Source organism: Gracilinanus agilis, chromosome 1 (assembly GCF_016433145.1).
Source record: "Gracilinanus agilis isolate LMUSP501 chromosome 1, AgileGrace, whole genome shotgun sequence".
NCBI classification, from domain to species: domain Eukaryota; kingdom Metazoa; phylum Chordata; class Mammalia; order Didelphimorphia; family Didelphidae; genus Gracilinanus; species Gracilinanus agilis.
Genome location: NC_058130.1, coordinates 421,629,509 through 421,649,926, shown reverse-complemented (window position 1 = coordinate 421,649,926; position 20,418 = coordinate 421,629,509). Strand labels below are relative to the sequence as shown.

At 36.4% G+C, this 20,418-nt stretch overlaps 1 protein-coding gene and 1 pseudogene across 1 annotated transcript in view; both read right to left on the bottom strand.

The window, feature by feature from the left end:
* Positions 1-2,527: 2,527 nt before the first annotated feature.
* The window catches only part of SLC39A6 (solute carrier family 39 member 6), a 41,669-nt gene continuing 23,778 nt past the window's right edge, over positions 2,528-20,418 (bottom strand). The window contains exons 7-9 of the mRNA XM_044657853.1: positions 15,147-15,227; positions 6,526-6,716; positions 2,528-2,979 (exon numbers count right to left, since the gene is read on the bottom strand). Coding sequence (XP_044513788.1) covers positions 2,827-2,979; positions 6,526-6,716; positions 15,147-15,227 — 425 coding nt within the window. The 3' untranslated portion in view covers positions 2,528-2,826. The remainder of the gene's footprint in view (positions 2,980-6,525; positions 6,717-15,146; positions 15,228-20,418) is intronic.
* LOC123232552 lies at positions 9,404-10,680 on the bottom strand (annotated as a pseudogene).

The window sequence follows — 20,418 nt, the reverse complement described above, 5'->3', positions numbered from 1 at the left end:
GTTTACACTGAATATAGTATGAATATTGAAACACAAATGCCAAAAATGTGCTTTTTCCTCTGCAGCATAACCATTAAATTTTCAGTTAACACCACAAAACTAACTTTCTTTTCTTTCCTTGCTGGCTAAAGAGTCAAAGACTTCTCCATAATTTTTAACAGTTCTATTAGACTACCACTTTTGCTTTATAGGTAATTTTTTTTCTCAAACTCAAACTCTTTAGATCTTTTCATCTTGACTTCAGGTACAGATTTCCTCTCTCCCACAGAGCATAACTTAGGATATTGAGGACTCCACCACACTTTTGATTACAGAACTACAGATTTAGAATCTCTATTATAAGTAAAACTATGTTAGTGTAGGAAAAGTTTGGCACAGAAAGACTACTTTTGGAATACTATAAACAAGGAAGCTTGACGAGCAGGAGTGACAGTTGGAAGGAACAAGAGAGGCTTGTGGGAAATAGAACTGGGAGGGGGACTTTGTCTCTGAACTCAGTGCTGGATGGAGGACCTTCCCGGCCTAAGGATTCAACATTTGGATACCTGGGGTTTTTCCTACCTTTCCCTTTGTGCCTTGAAGACCTGAATGTGTTGTTTTTCCTGAATAACATCAAAGAGGCTGATAGACGTTACAGCAGCTGAAGGGGTCTTTAACCCAGAAGGCTTGCTGAGCCAGCTTGAAGCTTTCTACCCAACTCTGTGCCAACTGAGAAAGACCTTTGCTACCCTGTCTGTAGATAAGATTAGAGGAAGGTGGAAAGTGAGTTTTTGGCCAGCCTTGGGCTTGGCCCAAGCCAAAAGGACCCCGTACCTATAGTGACCGAATAGGGTTTCCTACCCCACTCTCTGAACCCATCCTTGAGCTTGTTATGGTAAAACCACCCTATTAAGATATCTAGTCAGATAGGTTTCTTTGAGAATACCTTTGATTAGGGTTGAGGGTGTGAGGGGAAACTTGGGGAGGTAGCTCTATTAGGTTTCAGTTAAGCTAAATGCCAAAGCTGTCTGCCATCGTTCTCCCTGACAGGGATTATATAAAGGAAGGATTTTCTGGGGGGAGTCAGGCATTTTGCTAAGCCCTGACAAACCGTCAACAACAAACCCCTTATAAGCCTTTTATCTATACATGGGTTCCTGTCCATCCCTGTATCATTAACATCACAGGGATAATCCCCCTGAAGCCCTCAGTGTTAAGGTGGAGGGTAACTCAGATGAGATTGGTCAACAATGTATGTATAAATTTTACAGAAGTTACGTACATATGGTACGTTATTATTACATTATTCCCTAGTTCCGATGTTAGAAATATCTTTTGATCTTTCTATTTGTCTAAGACCTTATGGAATTAATTACTTACATATTTACATTTTGTAGATGTGCAAATACAGACTCGTTTATTTACCCGAAGTCAACAAATAATCATCAGTTTGAGTTGTGTTTTGTGTCTTTTATGTTGTGTTGCATGAATATACTTGTCTTCATGGTGTCTGTCCTCTTCTCATAGATCTTTTTTTTAAGCTCTTATCTTCTGTCTTAGAGTAATACTGTGTATTGGCTCCAAGGCAGAAGAGTGGTAAGGGTAGGCAATGGGGGTCAAGTGACTTGCCCAGGGTCACACAGCTGGGAAGTGTCTGAGGCCAGATTTGAACCCAGGACCTCCCGTCTCTAGGCCTGGCTCTCATTCCACTGACCTACCGAGCTGCCCCCCTCTTCTCATACATCTTGACTGAAGTTCCTCTTCTTGCTTGTAAGTTGTATACTGCTGTATTTGTTCCCTAATGTGTGAAATTGACTTGATGTTGTGCTATCACCACACCAATATCTTATGTAATTGTATTTATAACTTTTTTGAGGGCATAGTATAATTGAACCATGGAGAAAGCTACCCCAAATCATTCCAAGTATGTAAGAAATCAGTCTACCCAGTTCAATTTTTAACCAGTTTAAGGTGTCATATAGGCTCAGAAATAAATACACATAGTCCGGAATCATAATGAAAAAGAAGTTGTAAATCATGTATGCAAATTGGCACATAAGAGCAATGTAACCCATCATAACAAGAATCTTCCTGTTTTGCTTAAGAAAGGGAAAAAAAAAACCTCTTGGCAAGGAAAACTGCATTTTATGTTTGTCACTTTAAGAACTGATCGGACCCTTCAGAATGAGTGTTATCTGATTAGTTGATGATGTTGCCAGGTAGACTCTTAGTGAGCAGACCAACTCCTCCCAAGATGGCTAGTCCCTACTCCCAAAGAGGCTTCCAACTATTTGCAGACCTCCCTGATGACCACCCAGTTTTTCTTCTTCTATTTTGAAATAAACAGGTTTTAAAACCTAGTTGGCTCAGTTTGGCTCTCTTGTTCCTTCCAACTGTTACTTCTGCTCGTCAAGCTTCCTTGTTTGCAACATTCTAAAAGTCTCCTTTCTGTGCCAAACTTTTCCTACATTAGAAAATAATCTTCGAGGGAAACAGGTTTTTGTTTTCAAAGTGAATTATATATAGAACATGCCATGCCATAGTACATCATTTGTTCATACAGTAAAGTTGTAAATACTGGTAAAACATTAAGATCATAGCAATATTCCCAGAACAGAATAACTTATACATCATTAAAACGTACCTTCTGCTACTTTGATAGCCAGTTTTACAGTCATAACCAACAGCAAGATTTAATGCAAAATTTCAAGTACTACTAAATATAAATTCTATAAAGCACATTAAAAAAAAACCACAAAACAACAAAATCCAGCTCCCCTATGACCTATATTTGAAATAAAGCCTCAAATAAGTAGAAAAGATATATTCTAACATTAATGACTCAATTTAAAAATTTATACTGAATACAATTTTATGTTCAAACACAGAAATAAGTAACATTATACCAAAACCCAGTAGTATCCCAGCATTCTGTAACAGAAAATATCCCCAACGGCTACATCCATGGTCACTAGCATCATTATGAAGCATCTCAGGTACCTAAAAAAAAAAAAAAAAAAAGCAATTATGTTAAAATCTCCAGCCTCAAAGACATCAATTTTGAACACTTTACCATAGAATAAAATTCTAATTTAAATAATAACAACACAAATTGACTTCATGAATAGTTTCACAAAAGCTTTAAGCAAAGCTAAAAGTCCCATAAAACCATTATATCTCATTTAAATGCAACTTATTACTACTCAGATTTGGAACTGTCATGGATAACTTCATTCTTTCTATAAGCAATATATCATAAAAAACTTGATTTAAAAAAGTAACCCATGACATAGACATTAATCTTATTCTCTAATACATCAAGTATAAATTAACTTTTGTGTATTTCCTGGCTCTGCCAACACTTGAATGAACTTGGGGAGTTAATATCTTTCCTGGCCTCAGCTAACTTTTCTGTTAAAACAAAATAAGCATGTTGAATTAAGATTCTCTCAAAGATTTTCTGCTATTCTAATTAAATTTATGAAAAATCTTATTTGTATGAATTTAAGTCTTTAAATTTTTTTAATGTTTAAAGAAATAATTCTTTTATAAAATAAAATTGATGCTTAATCTGAAAAATTAATAAATATAAAGATGGACAAATCTGAATTCTGAAGATTCTATAATTAAATTCATAGAAATACAAGCTGCAAATCAAAGGGATCTGCCAAATTTTATGCTGGTCAGATTTGTGCTGGAGCATTATACTCAAACTAGGAGTGACATTTGACAAAGAACACTAAGAATTTGTAAAGAGTCTAGAGATGGATAACCTGAATAGTGTGTGCACTCAGAATTATTACAGGTATTAGTTGACAGAACTGGGGATGGTTAGCTACGAGAAGACATGACTTCAGTTAGGAGAGAAGAAACATGACAGCATTTTCAAATATCTGAAGGGCTATCTTTTAGAACAGACTTCTTTTACTTGGTTCCAGGGGACAGACCTGGTAACAATATGAATAAAAGAAAATCTGATCTTGGTTTAATGAAGAAAGAACAAAAGAGGAGGTAGTATGCTATATAACTGATCAGAATGTTTTAAAAATAATAACATTTATATAAAGCTTACTAATGTCAAGCAGTATGTTAAGAGCTTTTCAATTATGATCTCATTTGTATTACTAGAGTTGTAAGTCTTAGGTTCTAATACTTGGTCTTGTGTAACTGTGGGCAGTTATTTTCACTTCTTGGGACTAAACTCAAAAATCCTTTCTTTTCTAGTTCTAAAATTAGAAGACCCTGTCCTGACTCCTTATATATCAAGAAGATCAAATATGAGAACATACATAATGTACTTTATAAAGCACTATATAAATATCAACTAGTACACTGTTTTATTAGAGATATGGTCAAAGAAGGCAGGGGCTGCTTTCTTAAAAGAGTAAAGGCTAAATTTTTGTCATTGGTTGGGGGAAGGCAGTTGGATCAGATGACCAGGTATAGATAAAGGGTTGGACTTGAAAGTCAGTGAGACCTTAATGCAAAAACTGCCTCATATCCTTAGTAACTGTGGGGACAATTGTCAAGTCACTTAATATCTCCAGGCTTCAGTATCCTCATCTGTAAAATAAGAGGTTAGAAACTAGATGACCCCAGAAAGTCTCTTCCACTTCTAATTTTTATGATCCTATGATTCTTCAAACTTTAGGATTGAAAAGCTGCAAGTGCTGATGGAATTGTTGCTCAAGAAAGCACCAAGTGGGGGCAGCTGGGTAGCTCAGTGGATTGAGAGCCAGGCCTAGACAGGAGATCCTAGGTTCAAATCTCGCCTCAAACACTTCCTAGCGGTGTGATCCACGACAAGTCACTTAACCCTCATTGCCTACCCTTACCACTCTTCTGCCTTGGAGCTAATACAAAGTATTGACTCCAAGACGGAAGGGTAAGGGTTTAAAAAAAAAGAAGAAAGCAGCATGTTTTTTCATAGTTTAACTGCATCATCTCTAAAATGTATTATTACTTCAGGCAATTTTATAATTTCACTGTTTGAAACCCATTGTATGGGTTATTAAAAGATCAGAATGAAATGAGGGCTGACGTTAATAGGACTAAATTAAATAAGAAAACAAGGTAAAGTTCAAGACTTGAGTAAAAAAAAAAAAATCAGCTGCATTAAAACAGAATCCAGTAGAGGCATGGCTAGAGTAACTAGAGGTAAAAAAGGGCAGAATCTAGTAGACAAGTTCAATATGAACCAGTAGTTTTAGACAGGAGGCAAAAAACTCCCCCAAATTAATGTGGACTTGGATGGCACTATGTTATATATAATATTTGTATTATATATAATACAGTGCCTCGTATGTATGTATGTATATATGTAAATAAAATGTATAATATTTATAATATAGTGCCTCATAGTACGTTGTCCTAGTCAAACCAATTCAGAAATAATGTCCAGTTTGGGTGCCATATTTTCAGATGAGCATTAAATAAGTATATTTGGAGAAAGTTGACAATAAGAAATTTAGGAAAATTTAGGGGAATAGGAGAAAAGCCCTTGAATGGCTAGAGGACATCATGCATAAGAGATTAGTATTGTTAGCTCAACAAGAGAGAAAAATTGCTAAACAATTAGAGATCAATTTATTTGCATACACCTTCCTAAATTTTATTTATTTATTTTTTTGTTTTTGTTTTGTTTTTGTTTGTTTTTGTCTTTAAATTTATTTATTTATTTGGGGCCCTTACCTTCTGTCTTGGAGTCAATACTGTATATTGATGCTAAGGCAGAAGAATGGTAAGGGCTAGGCACTGGGGGTCAAGTGACTTGCCCAGGGTCACACAGCTGGGAAGTGTCTGAGGCCAGATTTGAACCTAGAACCTCCCGTCTCTAGGCCTGGCTCTCAATCCAATGAGCAACCTAGCTGCCCCAATTGTATACATCTTTAAGGAAAATACTCTTCTCTTTGAAGATCAATATTAAAGATGCTTTACACTATATATTCCTTACATCGCCACAGGTCAATCTACTAACATTTTGAGACTAAATCAAATATTTCTTTTGTTCTTTCTCTTTGGCTAAGACTAAATAAGATTTAGGAAATGAAGTTTCACACTCAAGGTTCTTAAATATTCCCAGCAATTATTATCTGGATTTTGTTTAAGAAACTTATTTTCATTTATTAATTAGCAATGACCTGTAAATGTTTTGAAGTAAAGAGAGCCTGTTACTAACAAAGCTAAGTTTTCTATGTTACTACTTTTGAGTATTAATTATCCTAGGTTTTCCTTAAATAATTACAAAAAACCAAGAGGTGACTAAGTGTATTGATAGCGACTCATCTTAAATTAGCTGTGTGGCTTGCCAGTTCCTGAGAAAGGAGGTGGGTCTATTAACACTGTCACATGTTAGAAAAGAGATGGCTGGCAATAAGGACAGTATGTAAAAGAGGAGATGTCGCATGTGTCCCTCATGACAAATCTCACATGTTTTATCATTGTTATGTATTGTATAAAACTTTTTCAAACTAACCTCTTGTTAATAGGAACTGACAAATTTCTGATTATAATAGAAGAATGTGATTTAATTACATAAAAACTTACCATATCAACCAGAGCGACGTACATGAATAAGCCAGCAGTAAGTGCAAATATCCACATAGAAACATTTTCAGCATAATGACCGATAAAAATTCCAGTTGCCATTCCAAGATAAGCCAACATGGCTGACAGGGCATTATAAAGAACTGCTTGTTTAACGGTCATGCCAGCTTTTAAGAGAACAGCAAAATCACCTGTGAGAGAATAAAAAATAGCTATGATGCCATTTCCTTCATTATTGTTAAAATAATAAAAAGGAAACTGTATGATGACACATGCACAAAAAGGCAATTTTGGATTTTAAAGAGAAGTAAACTACCAGGTTCACTATATTTTTACAAAACTAAGTTAAAGACAAAAATGAAGATAAAATTATAGCTTTCATACAATGTCACGTGGAATCTGAAAAATTATTTGATTTAAAAAGTAAAAGTTTTTCATTCTATAAAGATTCATTAAATGATTAGTCTTTGCAACAGAGCAATTTATTAAAAAAAGGACACAGAAATAAAAAAGAACTCAAAAGTTATTTCTCTAATGAATATGTGGCTGGGTGTCTGCCAGCCTCCTAGAAAATCTATTAGGTCCTTTATTTCATTCTTTTACATTTGCAAAGCACTTTGAGAAACATTCCCATCCAAGTGTCACAATAATCCTGGGAGGTAAATAGTAGTTAATATCATCTCCGTTTTTCAGATGAAGAAATTGAGACCCAAAAAATTAACTAACTTTGTTGATGGTCATTGAGCTATTTAAGCCTCAGAGGCAAGACTGGAAAGTCTTCTCCCTGATCCAATCAAATATTTATTTAGAACTTCTAGAATTCCTACAACTATGAGAAACACAATATACTTGAAACAACAGAAATGAACAGGGGAGAAGGTGAAATTAGGTTCAAGAGGTAAAATGGAAATGACACTATGAAATCCTCAAAAAACAGGCAAAAGGGGCAGGTGGGTAGCTAAGTGGATTGAGAGTAAGGCCTAGAGATGGGAGGTCCTAGGTTCAAGTCCGGCCTCAGACACTTCTCAGCTGTGTGACCCTGGGCAAGTCACTTGACCCCCATTGCCCACCCTTACCACTTTTTCACATAGGAGCCAACACAGAAGTTAAGGGTTTAAAAATGTAAAAACAAACAAACAAAAAAACAGGTAAAAGTGTTTAGATCTGGCACAAAAGGCAATAGAGAGCCTACTGTAATGCATTTTGAACATGAGAGTGACATAGCAAAAGTAATACTTAGAGATTAGGGTTATCCAGGAAAAGACCTGGAGATGGAATAGATATAAAGTATTATAAAGAAAGCATTTTTATCAAAGGGCAGAGGAGAGAATAAGTTTCAAATTTTCTAACCTATTAAAAGGGGGATATAGCACCTCTGGCTTCAAACTAAATTATAAACAAAAAAGTCATCAAAACCATTTTGTTCTAGCTCAAAAAACAAGAAAAACAGAACAAGGGAGAAGTAGGAAAGAATAGGAAATAATTGAATTCAATAACAGAGCATTTGATAAATATAACAAACAAGTTACTTAAAGAATTTCCTATTTGACAAGGACTTATAGGAAGAACAGAAATCATTTTGATAGAATTCAAGTTTAAGATGATAATTTACACTTTGTACCACAATACAGTCAGAATGTATGTGTGACATGAATATTAAAGATTACGTTCTAAAAATAATATACTTTATACAATGAAAGGGATGAATTTTCTAAAATTTTTATTGAGATCTTTTTTTATATTACATATATTTTCTTTCTCTATATTACTTCCCCCTCACCTCTTAAGTCATTCCATAAAACAAATTAACTTTTTTCAAAAGAAAAATAATTCAGTACAACAAATGAACATTAAAAAATTCTCAAATTATACACAATGTTCTACACCTATAGCTCTCTCACTTCTACAAAGAATTGGGAGGAAATGTCTTCCCTTATCTCCTTTTTAGGGCCATGCTTGTTGTTTGTAACTTTGCAAAATTTACTTATTTGTTTGTTTTTGAAATCCTTACCTTTCCTCTTAGAGTCAATACTGTGTATTGGTTCCAAGGTAGAAGAGTGTTAAGAGCTAGGCAATGTGGGTTAAGTGACTTGCCCAGGGTCACAGGGCTGGGAAGTGTCTGAGATCAGATTTGAACCTAGGATCCTGTCTCTAGGCCTGGCTTTAATCCACTGAGCTACCCAGCAAAATTTATTTTGGATTTTTTTATGATAGATGTCCTTTTTACATTGCTGAGATAATTGTGTATAATTTTTTCTTGGAGCTACTTAATTTTTCATGAATTAATGTACAGTATTTTTTTCCCATATTCATCATTTACACACAGTAATGTTTGATTAACATACCACAATTTATTTAGCCATTTCTAATTTATAGCTATATACTTTTTTTCTAGTTCTTTGCCACCACAAAAGTGATGCTATGAATATTTTGGTGCATATTGGGATTTTCTTTTTATAAAAGACTTCCCTGGGGATATATGTCTAGCAATGAAATACCATTTCACCAGTTGCTAACAAATAGGGTATTCTTTCCTAAGTAATTTATGTTTTCAAGTTTATGAACACAGGATTAATGGATTCCATTATTTTTTATTTTATAAAACCCTTACCGTCTGTCTCAGTATCAGTTCTGAGGCAGAAAAGAAGCAAGAAAAACACAACTGGGGTTAAATGACTTGCCCAGCTATAAAGTGTCTGAGGCCAAATTTGAATCTAGGTCTGGCACTCTATCCACTGTGCTACCTAGTTACTCCAGGTTCCATTATTTTTTATTCTTTCTTCTATAGTCTACTCTATTGATCTACTTCTCTATTTTTTTTAATTGAGAAATTTATTTAAACAGCTCAAATAAAACATATAGCTCCTTGTCTCTGCATTTAGAATAACCTATTGGCCCTCTTGGTAGTAAAACATGGCTTGTGCTGGTGGTGCAGGACTCTGTGAGGCAGAGGGAACTTGATTTTGTAGTTGTGAAACTGCTTGACGGCAGGGTGGTGGCACTTGCTAGCAGGAATTTCTTCCACTTTCATGATCTAGAAGGAGCAGGCCCAGACATGGTGATGGGCTCCCGTATCTTGGCAGCATTGGGTGACAGGACCAGCAGTGGTCAGGTCCCTGTACTCCCTGTACATGTTATGGGTCACACTCCTGGAATCATAGGCAGCCAGATGCCAAAGTTTTTCACCCTAAGAGGGGACTTTCAAAGACCTGTCTGCAGTAAACAATTTCTCCAGAAGACTTCTTCATCTTGGAAACAAAGTACCTGAAATGAGACTTTGCTACCATGTAATTAGGAGCAAAGATCCACATTTGAAAAAAAGATGTCTCTGGCCTCTTGGAAGAAAGGAGGCATTGTCCAACTACCTTATATTCTCTCAGGGCTCCGAGGCCTTCATAGTGTTCCTGCCTTATTCCCCACCAATGCACAAAAGCTATTTCTCTATTTTTTAAATCAATAGCAAAGTTTTGATGACTGCTGTTTTATAATACATTTTGAAGTTAAGAAGTGCTAGAGGGTGAATATCTAACCAAACAAGGGACTAGAGGTGATTTACAAAAGAGTAAAAAGCTTATTTTGATTGCATAAAATTGTAAAATGTTCTAAAGAACAAAATAAATGCAACTGGGATAATAAAAATAAAAGTGATTTTTTTTTTAAACCCTTACCTTCCATCTTGGAGTCAATATAGACTCTAAGGCAGAAGAGTGGTAAGGGCTAGGCAATAGGGGTTAAGTGACTTGCCCAGGACCACAAGGCTGGGAAGTGTCTGAGGCCAGATTTGAACCTAGGACCTCCTGTCTCTAGGCCTGACTCTCAATCCACTGAGCTACCCAGCTGCCCCCTGCCTAGAGATTTTAAAAAAATGTGCATCAAATATCACTGATAAGAGTCAGATATCTAAGATACATATTTCTGAACTGTTGGAATAGGAATGCAGATGAAAGCATATGATTTACCCCACCTGCTTATTTGTGTATATGTTTGGGTGTTTTGGTTTTATAAGATTATTCACTTCCAAAAATGAATAATAAAGAAATGTTTTACATAACAGATCATATAATCCGTAAAAATTATGAGGAAGTTTATTATTATTAAAATAAACATTTTTTGAAAAATACATATTTTCACTGTCCAGGTAAGATCAAAAGCCATTCCTAAATAGATAGGTGGTCAAAGTATATGAAAAACCAGGTTTTAATGATATATGTACAACTCGGTAGAATTACTTGTCAGCACTGGGAAGGGGTGGAAAAATCATGAATCATGTAACCATGGAAAAATATTCTAAATAATAATAAAAAAAAAACAGTTGCAAACACTTGGCAATTATATGAAAGAGTGCTTCAAATCACTAATAGCTAGAGAAATGCCAAACAAAATAACTTTGCATAGGGGGCAGCTGGGTAGCTCAGTGGATTGAGAGCCAGGCCTAGAGATGAGAGGTGCTAGGTTCAAATCTGGCCTCAGACACTTCCCAGCTATGTGACCCTGGGCAAGTCACTTGACCCCCACTGCCTACCCTTACCACTCTTCTGCCTTGAAGTCAATACAGAGTATTATTCTAAGACAGAAGATAAGAGCTTAAAAAAAAAAGATCTATGAGAAGAGGACAGACACCATGAAGACAAGTATATTCATGCAACACAACATAAAAGACACAAAACACAACTCAAACTGATGCATACTCTGTATTGACTCCAAGACGGAAGGTAAGGGTTTAAAAAAAAAAAAAAAAGACTTTGCATACCTTGCAAATTGGCAAGATGATAAAAAATAGGAATAATCAATGTTGGTGGGAATACGAATTTATATAATTATTCTAAAAAGCTGTCTGGAATCATTCAAAGAAAATGAGTTAAATATCCATAACCACTGACAAAGAGATTCCTCTATGATATAAATGGCCCAAAGAAGTTATCAGAAAGTATTAGAAAGGTCTTATTTTATGTTAATATGGGACCTTTCTGATCTAATTTCTCAAATACACAAAGAAATAAGTCAAATTTATAAGAAATCAAATCATTTCCCAGTTGACAAATGGTCAAGGAATGTAAATAGGTAGTTTTCGGATGAAATCAAAACTACCAATAATCACATAAAAATGTTCAAAGTCCCTTCTGATAAGAGAAATGCAAATTAAAACAACTCTGAGGTACCACCTCACACCTAGCAGATTAACTAATATGACAGTTAAAAAAAATGTTGGAGGGAATGTGGCAAAACTGGAACATTAATGTATTGCTGTTAGAATTGTGAATTGATCCAACTATTCTAGAAGGCAATTTGGAATTATGCCCAAAGGACTTTTAATTTCTGTATATTGGCTCCTAGGTAGAAGAGTGGTAAGGGTGGGCAATAGGGGTCAAATGACTTGCCCAGGGTCACACAGCTGATAAGTGTCTGAGGCTGGATTTGAACCTAGGACCTCCCGTCTCTAGGCCTGGCTCTCAATCCACTAAGCTACCCAGCTGCCCCTCAAAGAGATTTTTTAAAAATGGGAAAGGCTCTCTTTGTACAAAAATATTTATAGCTGCACTTTTTGTGATAGCAAAAAAAAAAAATAAAAATAGAAAATGAGGGGATGTGCCTCAATTGGGGAATGGCTGAACAAATTGTGGTATGTGGTGATGGAATACTACTGTGCTATAAGGAATGATGAACTGCTTGATTTCTATAAGAACTGGAAAGACCTATATGAACTTATATATAAGCAAAATGAGAAGAACCAGGAGAACATCGTTCACAGTAACTAAAACAATGTGAGATAATCACAAATGTGATTGACTTTGCTACTAAAAGAGCCAGGACAACACTGAGGATCTTATGAGAAAGAAATCTGGAGAAAGAACTGTGGGAGTAGTGTTATATTGAATCTCTGGGAGCCAGGAGTCCACACTGTTGATTTATAGGTGGATCTGTTGGATATCGGAATGTTCCCAGAGGGCCGTGAGGACAGGGAGAGCAGTTGGCCCAGGAGGTATAAAACACCCTGGCATCCCCGGCTGAGGGTTCCTTTCCTTCCTTGAGACCTGAGATCTGTGGATCCTGGTCTTTTTGGGATTGAGACTTACTGAGCTCAACCTTGCAAGATCTTTCTGTCTTGTTCCTGATAACATCATCAACCTGTACCCAGACCATCATCTTCTAATTCTACTGCCCCTAGATATTAGGAAATCAATCATCTAAGTTATCTAGGTTTCCCAGGGCCCAGGAGGGATCCGGGAAGTGGGCAGGAGAAGAAGAGGTTGGAAAGGGGTGGATATCCCAAAGACTGGTTAGGCATATCATCTAACAAAGGAGAAGAAGCTGAAATAGCAAGCAGCAGTTTGCCTACTCTGTTTGGCTGTGGCCAGGCTGGACCAGAGAGGAGCTAACCATTCTGATTCATTACTTGCCTACAGTTTAAGGGTTTATCATTACCAAATTTAGTTAGGGTTTTCCCAATACCTCTATCCAATCTCAACACTCCATCTTTGTTAAATACAGTCAAAGCCTTTAAGTACCTTCCTGGAGTGGCTATTTCCTAGTTTCTTTGGGAATGGAGATACGCAGTCAGAAACAAATCTTTATCAAGTTAATAGAGCCCATTTACACTATCAATCAACCTCAGGTGGGACCTGAAGGGATATCATCCATTTACCTGAAGGATCCTGCCTGGGCACTGTTATAAAGGAGGGAGGTGTCATATCATCTAGCTAGGGCAAGCATCACTTGATCTTGCCCTAGCCACCTATCTGGGCTATCACTGCTGTCACACATTTACCAGTGGTGGTATCCAGTTTAGGTCTCTCTCCTCTCCATATACAACATCTACATCTAGATTTATTTTTATAATAGTAGAAATCTAGAAAAAAACACATGATTTATCACTTGTTTATATGGGCATATAATTTGGGGTTGTGATTTTTAAAAGATTATTCTATTACAAAAATGAATAAATATGGAAATAGGATGAGTGATAATATATGTATAACCCAAAAAATTGCAGTCAACTCTGGGAGAGGGAAGGAAAGAAAACAAGAATCACGAACATGGGAGAAAAATAAAATAAATTAAAATAAAAAATAAGATCTTTCTGATATTAACTTCCTTTTTGCTATCCCAGAAAATATTGCCATAAATAACATCAAAATATTTATGGCAAAATTTTTTGTGGTAGCAAAAAACTAGAAACAAAACAAATGTTTATTGATTAGGAAATGTCTAAACAAACTATGGTACACAAATATAATGAACTATTACTGTTTTATAAGAAATGATGAATACAGAGATGCATGGAAAGGCTTATATAGACTAATACAAAATTTAAGTAAGCTAAATCAAGACAAGAAGATACAGAATGATTACAACAATGTACTACAAATGGCAAAAATAACAAAAACTGAATGCTTTGGGGGCAGCTAGGTAGCTCAGTGGATTGAGAGTAAGGCTTAGAGATGGGAGGTCCAGGGTTCAAATCTGATCTCAGATACTTCGTAGTTACTTGGCCCTAGATAAGTCACTTAACCCCCATTGCATAGCCCATAAGACTCTTCTGCCCTGGAACCAATACACATTATTGATTCCAAGGCAGAAGGTAAGGGTTTAAAAAAAACAAAACAAAACACTGAATGCTTTGAAATTATAATGACAAAACTTGTCCCCAAAGAGAAATTATCAGAAGACAAACTCTCCTGTAGAAGGGCAGGATTATGTGTATAACTATATATAATGTTAGATGTCTCTCATATGTTGGTTAATTTTGCTCAACTTTCCACCACTTTATTCTTTATTTTTCTTTTTTTCTCTTATTCTTTATAATAAGGGACAGTTGGTTCACCAGGAGAGGATTCTGGAAGCAGGATATAGGTAATGTAGAAGATATAAAATCAAAAGACATCCAAAATTTTTTTTCTCAAAAGTAGGATAATGATAATAACAGACAAATTGGGAAGAAGGGCCTGTTTGGACTGGATTGTCTAGACAAATTAATTGAGAAATGGAGGAAAATAGATGGTAAATTTAATTCAGGATAAAAAAGTACAATGTAATGCCAAATAACAAGAGAAGATTGATTGGTCATATAAGATAGGTGATGGATAACAGATAGCCAACAGGCAACCCTCAGACGTCAAGCTTTGGATGAACTTGATAAGAATAAGATTCATAGGATGGGTAGGCAAAGACAGTATGATTTGCACTGAGAAAACTTTTCCAAACATTTGGGAAATAATAAACAATCATTTAGATATGATTACATTTGTTTAGAAAACAACTGTATTTTGAAGACCTGCTGGTGGAAAAACTATAAGTGAATCAATAATTGCTACTCTGAGGCAGAATTTTAAATTTTTTCAAAAACTATTATACCTGATGACTAATTCAGAAAAACAAATGAACCAAAAAGGTCTGATAATTTAGTAGAAATAGTCTACATAAGTAATGTGGAAAGTTAATATTAATTTGTATGCCCTTCTTGGACTCCCAAAAAGCCTTTTGATTTTTAAAGCTCAAACAGTTTGATTTTATGGTTGGCTTAAGTTGTCTCTCTACCCAGGCTATGTTGGGTCCTCCCTTCTTTTATCTAAAAACTGGCAGAGTGGATACCTGTTCCTTATTTATTAGTAAATGTATCTTACCTAATTCATGAGGTAATTCATGACAAAAAACAGCAACAGAAGTACTTAAACCACTGGATAATCCTTCTGTAAAAGCTGCTCCTGTGAAAAGGAAAAATAAAGCATCAGAAATTGAGAATCTGATTAAGGTAATTTTTTTTTTTTTGCATCACTCAAAGGTCTTCTACATAAAAAGTATAGTCTAAAGAAAATTAGACTTTCCATCAAACCCCAAAAGGGAAATGAAATTTTTTTGAAACAGCTGTAATTCCTTTGATTGGGGAATGGATGAACAAATTGTGGTATCCATTGGTGATGGAATATTATTTCGCTCAAAGGAATAAAGAACTGGAGAAATTCCATGTGAATAGGAATGACCTCCAGGAACTGATGCAGAGTGAAAGGAGCAGAACCAGGAGAACATTATACACAGAAATGGATACACTGTGGTAAAATCGAACATAACGACTTCTCTCCTAGCAGCAATGCAAGAATCCAGAGCAAGGCTGAGGGACTTATGAGAAAGAAAACTAGCCACGTTCAGAGGAAGAACTGTGGGAGGAGAAACACAGAGGAAAAACAACTGCTCGAACACATGGGTTGATGGGGATATTACTGGGGATGAAGACACTAAACGATATCTCTAGTCCAACTATCAATAATATGGAATTGGGTCTTAATCAATGATACGTGTGCTCTTTTGTGGTGGCAAAAAACTGGAAAACAAGGATATGCCCTTCAATTGGGGAATGGCTGAACAAATTGTGTTATCTGCTGGTGATGGAATACTATTGTGCTCAAAGGAATAATAAACTGGAGGAGTTTTATGTGAACTGGAAAGACCTCCAGGAATTGATGCAGAGTGAAAGGCGCAGAACCAGAAGAACATTATACACAGAAACGGATACACTGTGGTAAAATCGAATGTAATGGACTTCTCTACTATCAGCAATGCAATGGTCTGGCACAATTTTGAGGGACTTATGGAAAAGAACGCTACCCACATTCAGAGGAAGAACTACAGGAGTGGAAATACAGAAGAAAAACAACTGCTTGAACACATGGGTTGATGCAGACATGATTTGGGATGTAGACTCTAAAAAGGCCACCCCAGTGCATCTAACAATAACATGGAAATAGGTCTTGATGAATGACACTTGTAAAAACCAGTGAAAATGTGTGTTGGCTATGGGTGGGTGGGGGGTGGGGTGAGTAAGAACATGAATTGTAGAACCATGAAAAATTTTTCCAGAAGAAAAAAAAAAATCCACACCAAACTAAATCATAATGGAGAAATTCAAGAAATTCAGTCAGGCATTTTTCCAGGTCAGCATAAGGATACAGATAGGTATGTAGACACTCAGAAGCAGCAGTAATGTGGCTCAGATGTCAAGAGCAAAATGAGGTCTTATGTCTGGTCTACTTTCTAGTCCAGTCTCAAGCCTATGGAAGAAAAACTAGAGCAAATAATTTTGGACCAGAAGTGAGCTTATAGGTCTTACTTTTAATCAGAACTTTCCACCTGTAGTGGTTGAGTCCAGCAATAGTCTTCAGCTGCTCACATGCAAACTCACACCAGAAACATACATCATCACTTATACCTGGATGAGCCCTAATAGCTCATATTATCTCCCAGCTGAGCTAGATCCTAGAATAGCAACACTATGCTCCAACAAAGTAGCAAAAAGAATCTCAGTGACTTTCCTAATTTTCCCCATCAGGTTTCAGTCTGGAGCAATTTCTAGATCTGTTTAGAGGTGTTTTGAGGAGGAGGTCACTATACTACTTCCTGTTATTCTGCTATCTTGTGACCCCACTTCTCCTAAACATTTATAGTATTAAAGAATTCTATTATGACTTGATATTAAATGTCAATAAATGCATAGGACTGGTTCATAACAAGAAGTTTGAAATCATACAAGGTAGAAGAATGAAGCAGCAAACAACAATTTCAGCATAAAAAACTATTATGACAGGGATGACACAAATCTAGAAAATAATGGTTCCAATATATAATAAGGAAAAATCTTAGGGGAAAAAATATTTTGGGTACAAATTCAATCAGAACTTGAATAAATGAAATGAGAGTTTGAAAGACTTAAAAATATATTTAATAAATGAAAAGAGCTACTGAGGAAAAAAAATGGAAAAGAACTGAGAGCTATGAAAGAATTAGAAAGAAAATGAACAGTTTGAGCAGAAGAACAAAACCCTACCCAAGCAACAAATCCCCCCAAAATTAGAATGGACCAAATAGAAACTAACAACACTCCATGAAACAGGAAACATTAAAATAAGTTCAAAAGACTGACAGAAAAAAAAATCCAGAAGAAAATACAAGGTGTCCAAGGCTTGTGTGAGCTGGCCCTGTGAAGTCCATTTTGTCTTCCCTTCACAATAGGGAAATGAGATAGTTACAAACAGCCAATTAATTATCTAACCCAGTTTCCTATCATGGATATCACCATCTATCCACATTATTTCTTCAAAATACAAGAATTAAGAAAAATAAAGGTAAAACAAACAATTATAAAGATCTAAACAAGGACAAACTGTTTACATTCTAATATGTAGAGATGATACAAGTGTCCCCTATGAACTATGAGTAACCAAGTGATTCTAATTAGACAGAAGGTCTCAGAGTGATTCTGTTATTTCTTGATGATCTAGAGAGAAGAATGGAAAGGAAGAATAAGAGAAATACACTGGGGAGGATGCAGGAAAGTTTAAAGAAAATTACCTCATAAAATCTTGGGGCACAAGAGACAGTCTATACCTACGATGATGGACAGATAACATGCAGAGACCTTTCTGTGGGCACACAGATCGTCGCCTACCAGTTAATTACTAGAAAGGCAAAGGGACTGAGAGCTGCTCCGTTCCCCATCTGTGCCTTTCTGCCTCTCTGAGCTTACTCTGTCCCCTGAGTGGGGCACTCAGGCCACTTCTGTCTCTTAATCCCTGCCCTGTCTGGGGTAAGGCAGTAGGGCAAAGCAGTCTTGGGGGGAGGGCCACACATAGTATGCAGCTTGTGGTCTTTAAAAGGCTTGCCATCACTGGTCTACACAAACAAGGAGGAAGGCAGTGGCTTACACTTGAACTTCACTCATCTGAACTGGTCAAAAGAGAGAATACACACAGAGGTGAAGAGAGGGGGCATAACTGACTTTGCAGAGTTCTGCTGTCAGTTAAGGAGTTTAGAATCTTGGGAAAGGGTCAGTTGGTTCTGGGAACTCGTGGAGAGAACCAGGGTCCATCTGAGCTCCTTCTTTAGATTGAAACCTGACCTATATTTTTGCAGCTTTTCTTTTGAAATTTGTTAATTTAGCTAATTCCTTTGAATCTCCCTATCATACCTTATTCCCACCTTCATTTTCCCTGCCTGAATTCCTGTGAGGGTCTGAAAGGAGGGTAGTTCAGAGTGTTAGTTTAAACTTGATATTTTAAATAGTCAAATAGGGCTTACACTTGCAACAAATTATCTATTGAATCTTTGTATCCAACTTTCCTAACCCCATTGATTACAAAACCACCTGAAAGCTGAATTAAGGCAGGTCTTTTCTCAGTCTCACATTCCTGCCTCCTTTCCCCCACCTGAAGTTTCTCTAAGCAGCTGTTAGGGCTACCTTGTATCCTCTACCCTGCCAATCTATCCTAGAAGACAATAAATCCTGTTTGTACTTAATCAAGACCTTTTGGCTACTTCATTAGTTGATTAATACGAGAGGAAGAGAGAGAGGAATAACATAGTCTCTGGAGTTTGAGGGAAGCTGAGGGTATCCATTTGAAAGGAAGTGTAACTTCAATACTTCCTTTCTAGTCCCTTCCTGTGAAACTGACTAAAGCCTCAAGTCAGTTTCAAGCTGGCCATGGCTGGCTCTAACCTTGCTCTGTAAAAGTGTCCTTTTACTTGAAGGGCTCAGTCTGTTTCTCTTCAGTGTTTTGTCTCTAACCTGGGTCCCGGTCTGTATTTCCCTGCTGCTGTTGCCTGCCTTAGTTTAACTCATCCTCTCCCTTGCAACCTTTGATACCTCAGTGTTATATTCCTAAACTGAGACATTCCCTCATTTCTCCTACCACCTCAACTACCAACCTTCATCATTGTACCTTCCTCATCTACCATACTGCCTTAATTTACCTACTACCTAGCCTATTCCCTTGATTACCTCCAGCCTTGGGTCCCTTGCCTTGCCTTATTTGCTATTCCTATCAGCTATTACCCCTAGCTTCAGTCTCATATTACATCCTGCAGATTCCCTATTACATCCTAAAAATCCCCTTATAATAACACACACACCCAACAAATGGTATTTATTCCACTTAAATGCACGTTGGCTATGGTGGATAGAGGGGAGAGTAAAAACAAATCATGTAACCATGGAAAAATTTTCCACTTAGCAGAGAATACATAACACTCTAACAGAGAAATAGAAGAAGGAAAGGAGGGGAAGGGGAGATTAGTAGAATAGATTAAGGGAAAGATTAGCCCTAAAAAAAAAAAAAATTCTAATTAAGAATGTATGAAAATGGGACAGCTGGGTAGCTCAGTGGATTGAGTCAGGCCTAGAGAAGGGAGGTCCTAGGTTCAAATCTGGCCTCAGACACTTCCCAGCTATGTGACCCTGGGCAAGTCACTTGACCCCCATTGCCCACCCTTACCACTCTTCCACCTATGAGCCAATACACAGAAGTTAAAGGTTTAAAAAAAAAAAATTAAAAAAAAAAAAAAAAAAAAAAAAAAAAAAAAAAAAGAACGTATGAAAATATATCTAGCTATTTTTGTGGCAAAGAATGGAAATCTGAGAGGGTGTCCATAAATTGGGGAATAACTGAATGAGTTATGGTATGTAAATAAGATAGAATATTATTGTATTATAATGACGAAGGAGATGGTTTCAGAGAGACTTTGGAAGACTTATATAAACTGATACAGAGTGAGGTAAATAGAACCAGGGCAACTTCTTATATAATGATGGTATACAACTATGAGATTTACTGATTATTATTATGACAAGCCATAATTCCAAAGGACTAATGGTGAAACACACTGCTTCCTGATAGAAAACTGATGGACTTAGGTTCCAGAGGGGAGACGTGGCTCATGTAGAAATTTATTTTATTCAAAGACACATGTTAACAGGCATCTTTTCTAACTTCTAACTGTTTTCAGTTATGGGACGGGCAGAGAAGGGAGGGTGGAAAAATCAGATTCCTACCCATGGGGAAAAAAAATGTGTTTAGGTCTTCCCAAATTCCTGAAGCCTTAAAGAAGTTGCAATATTTATAAGACACA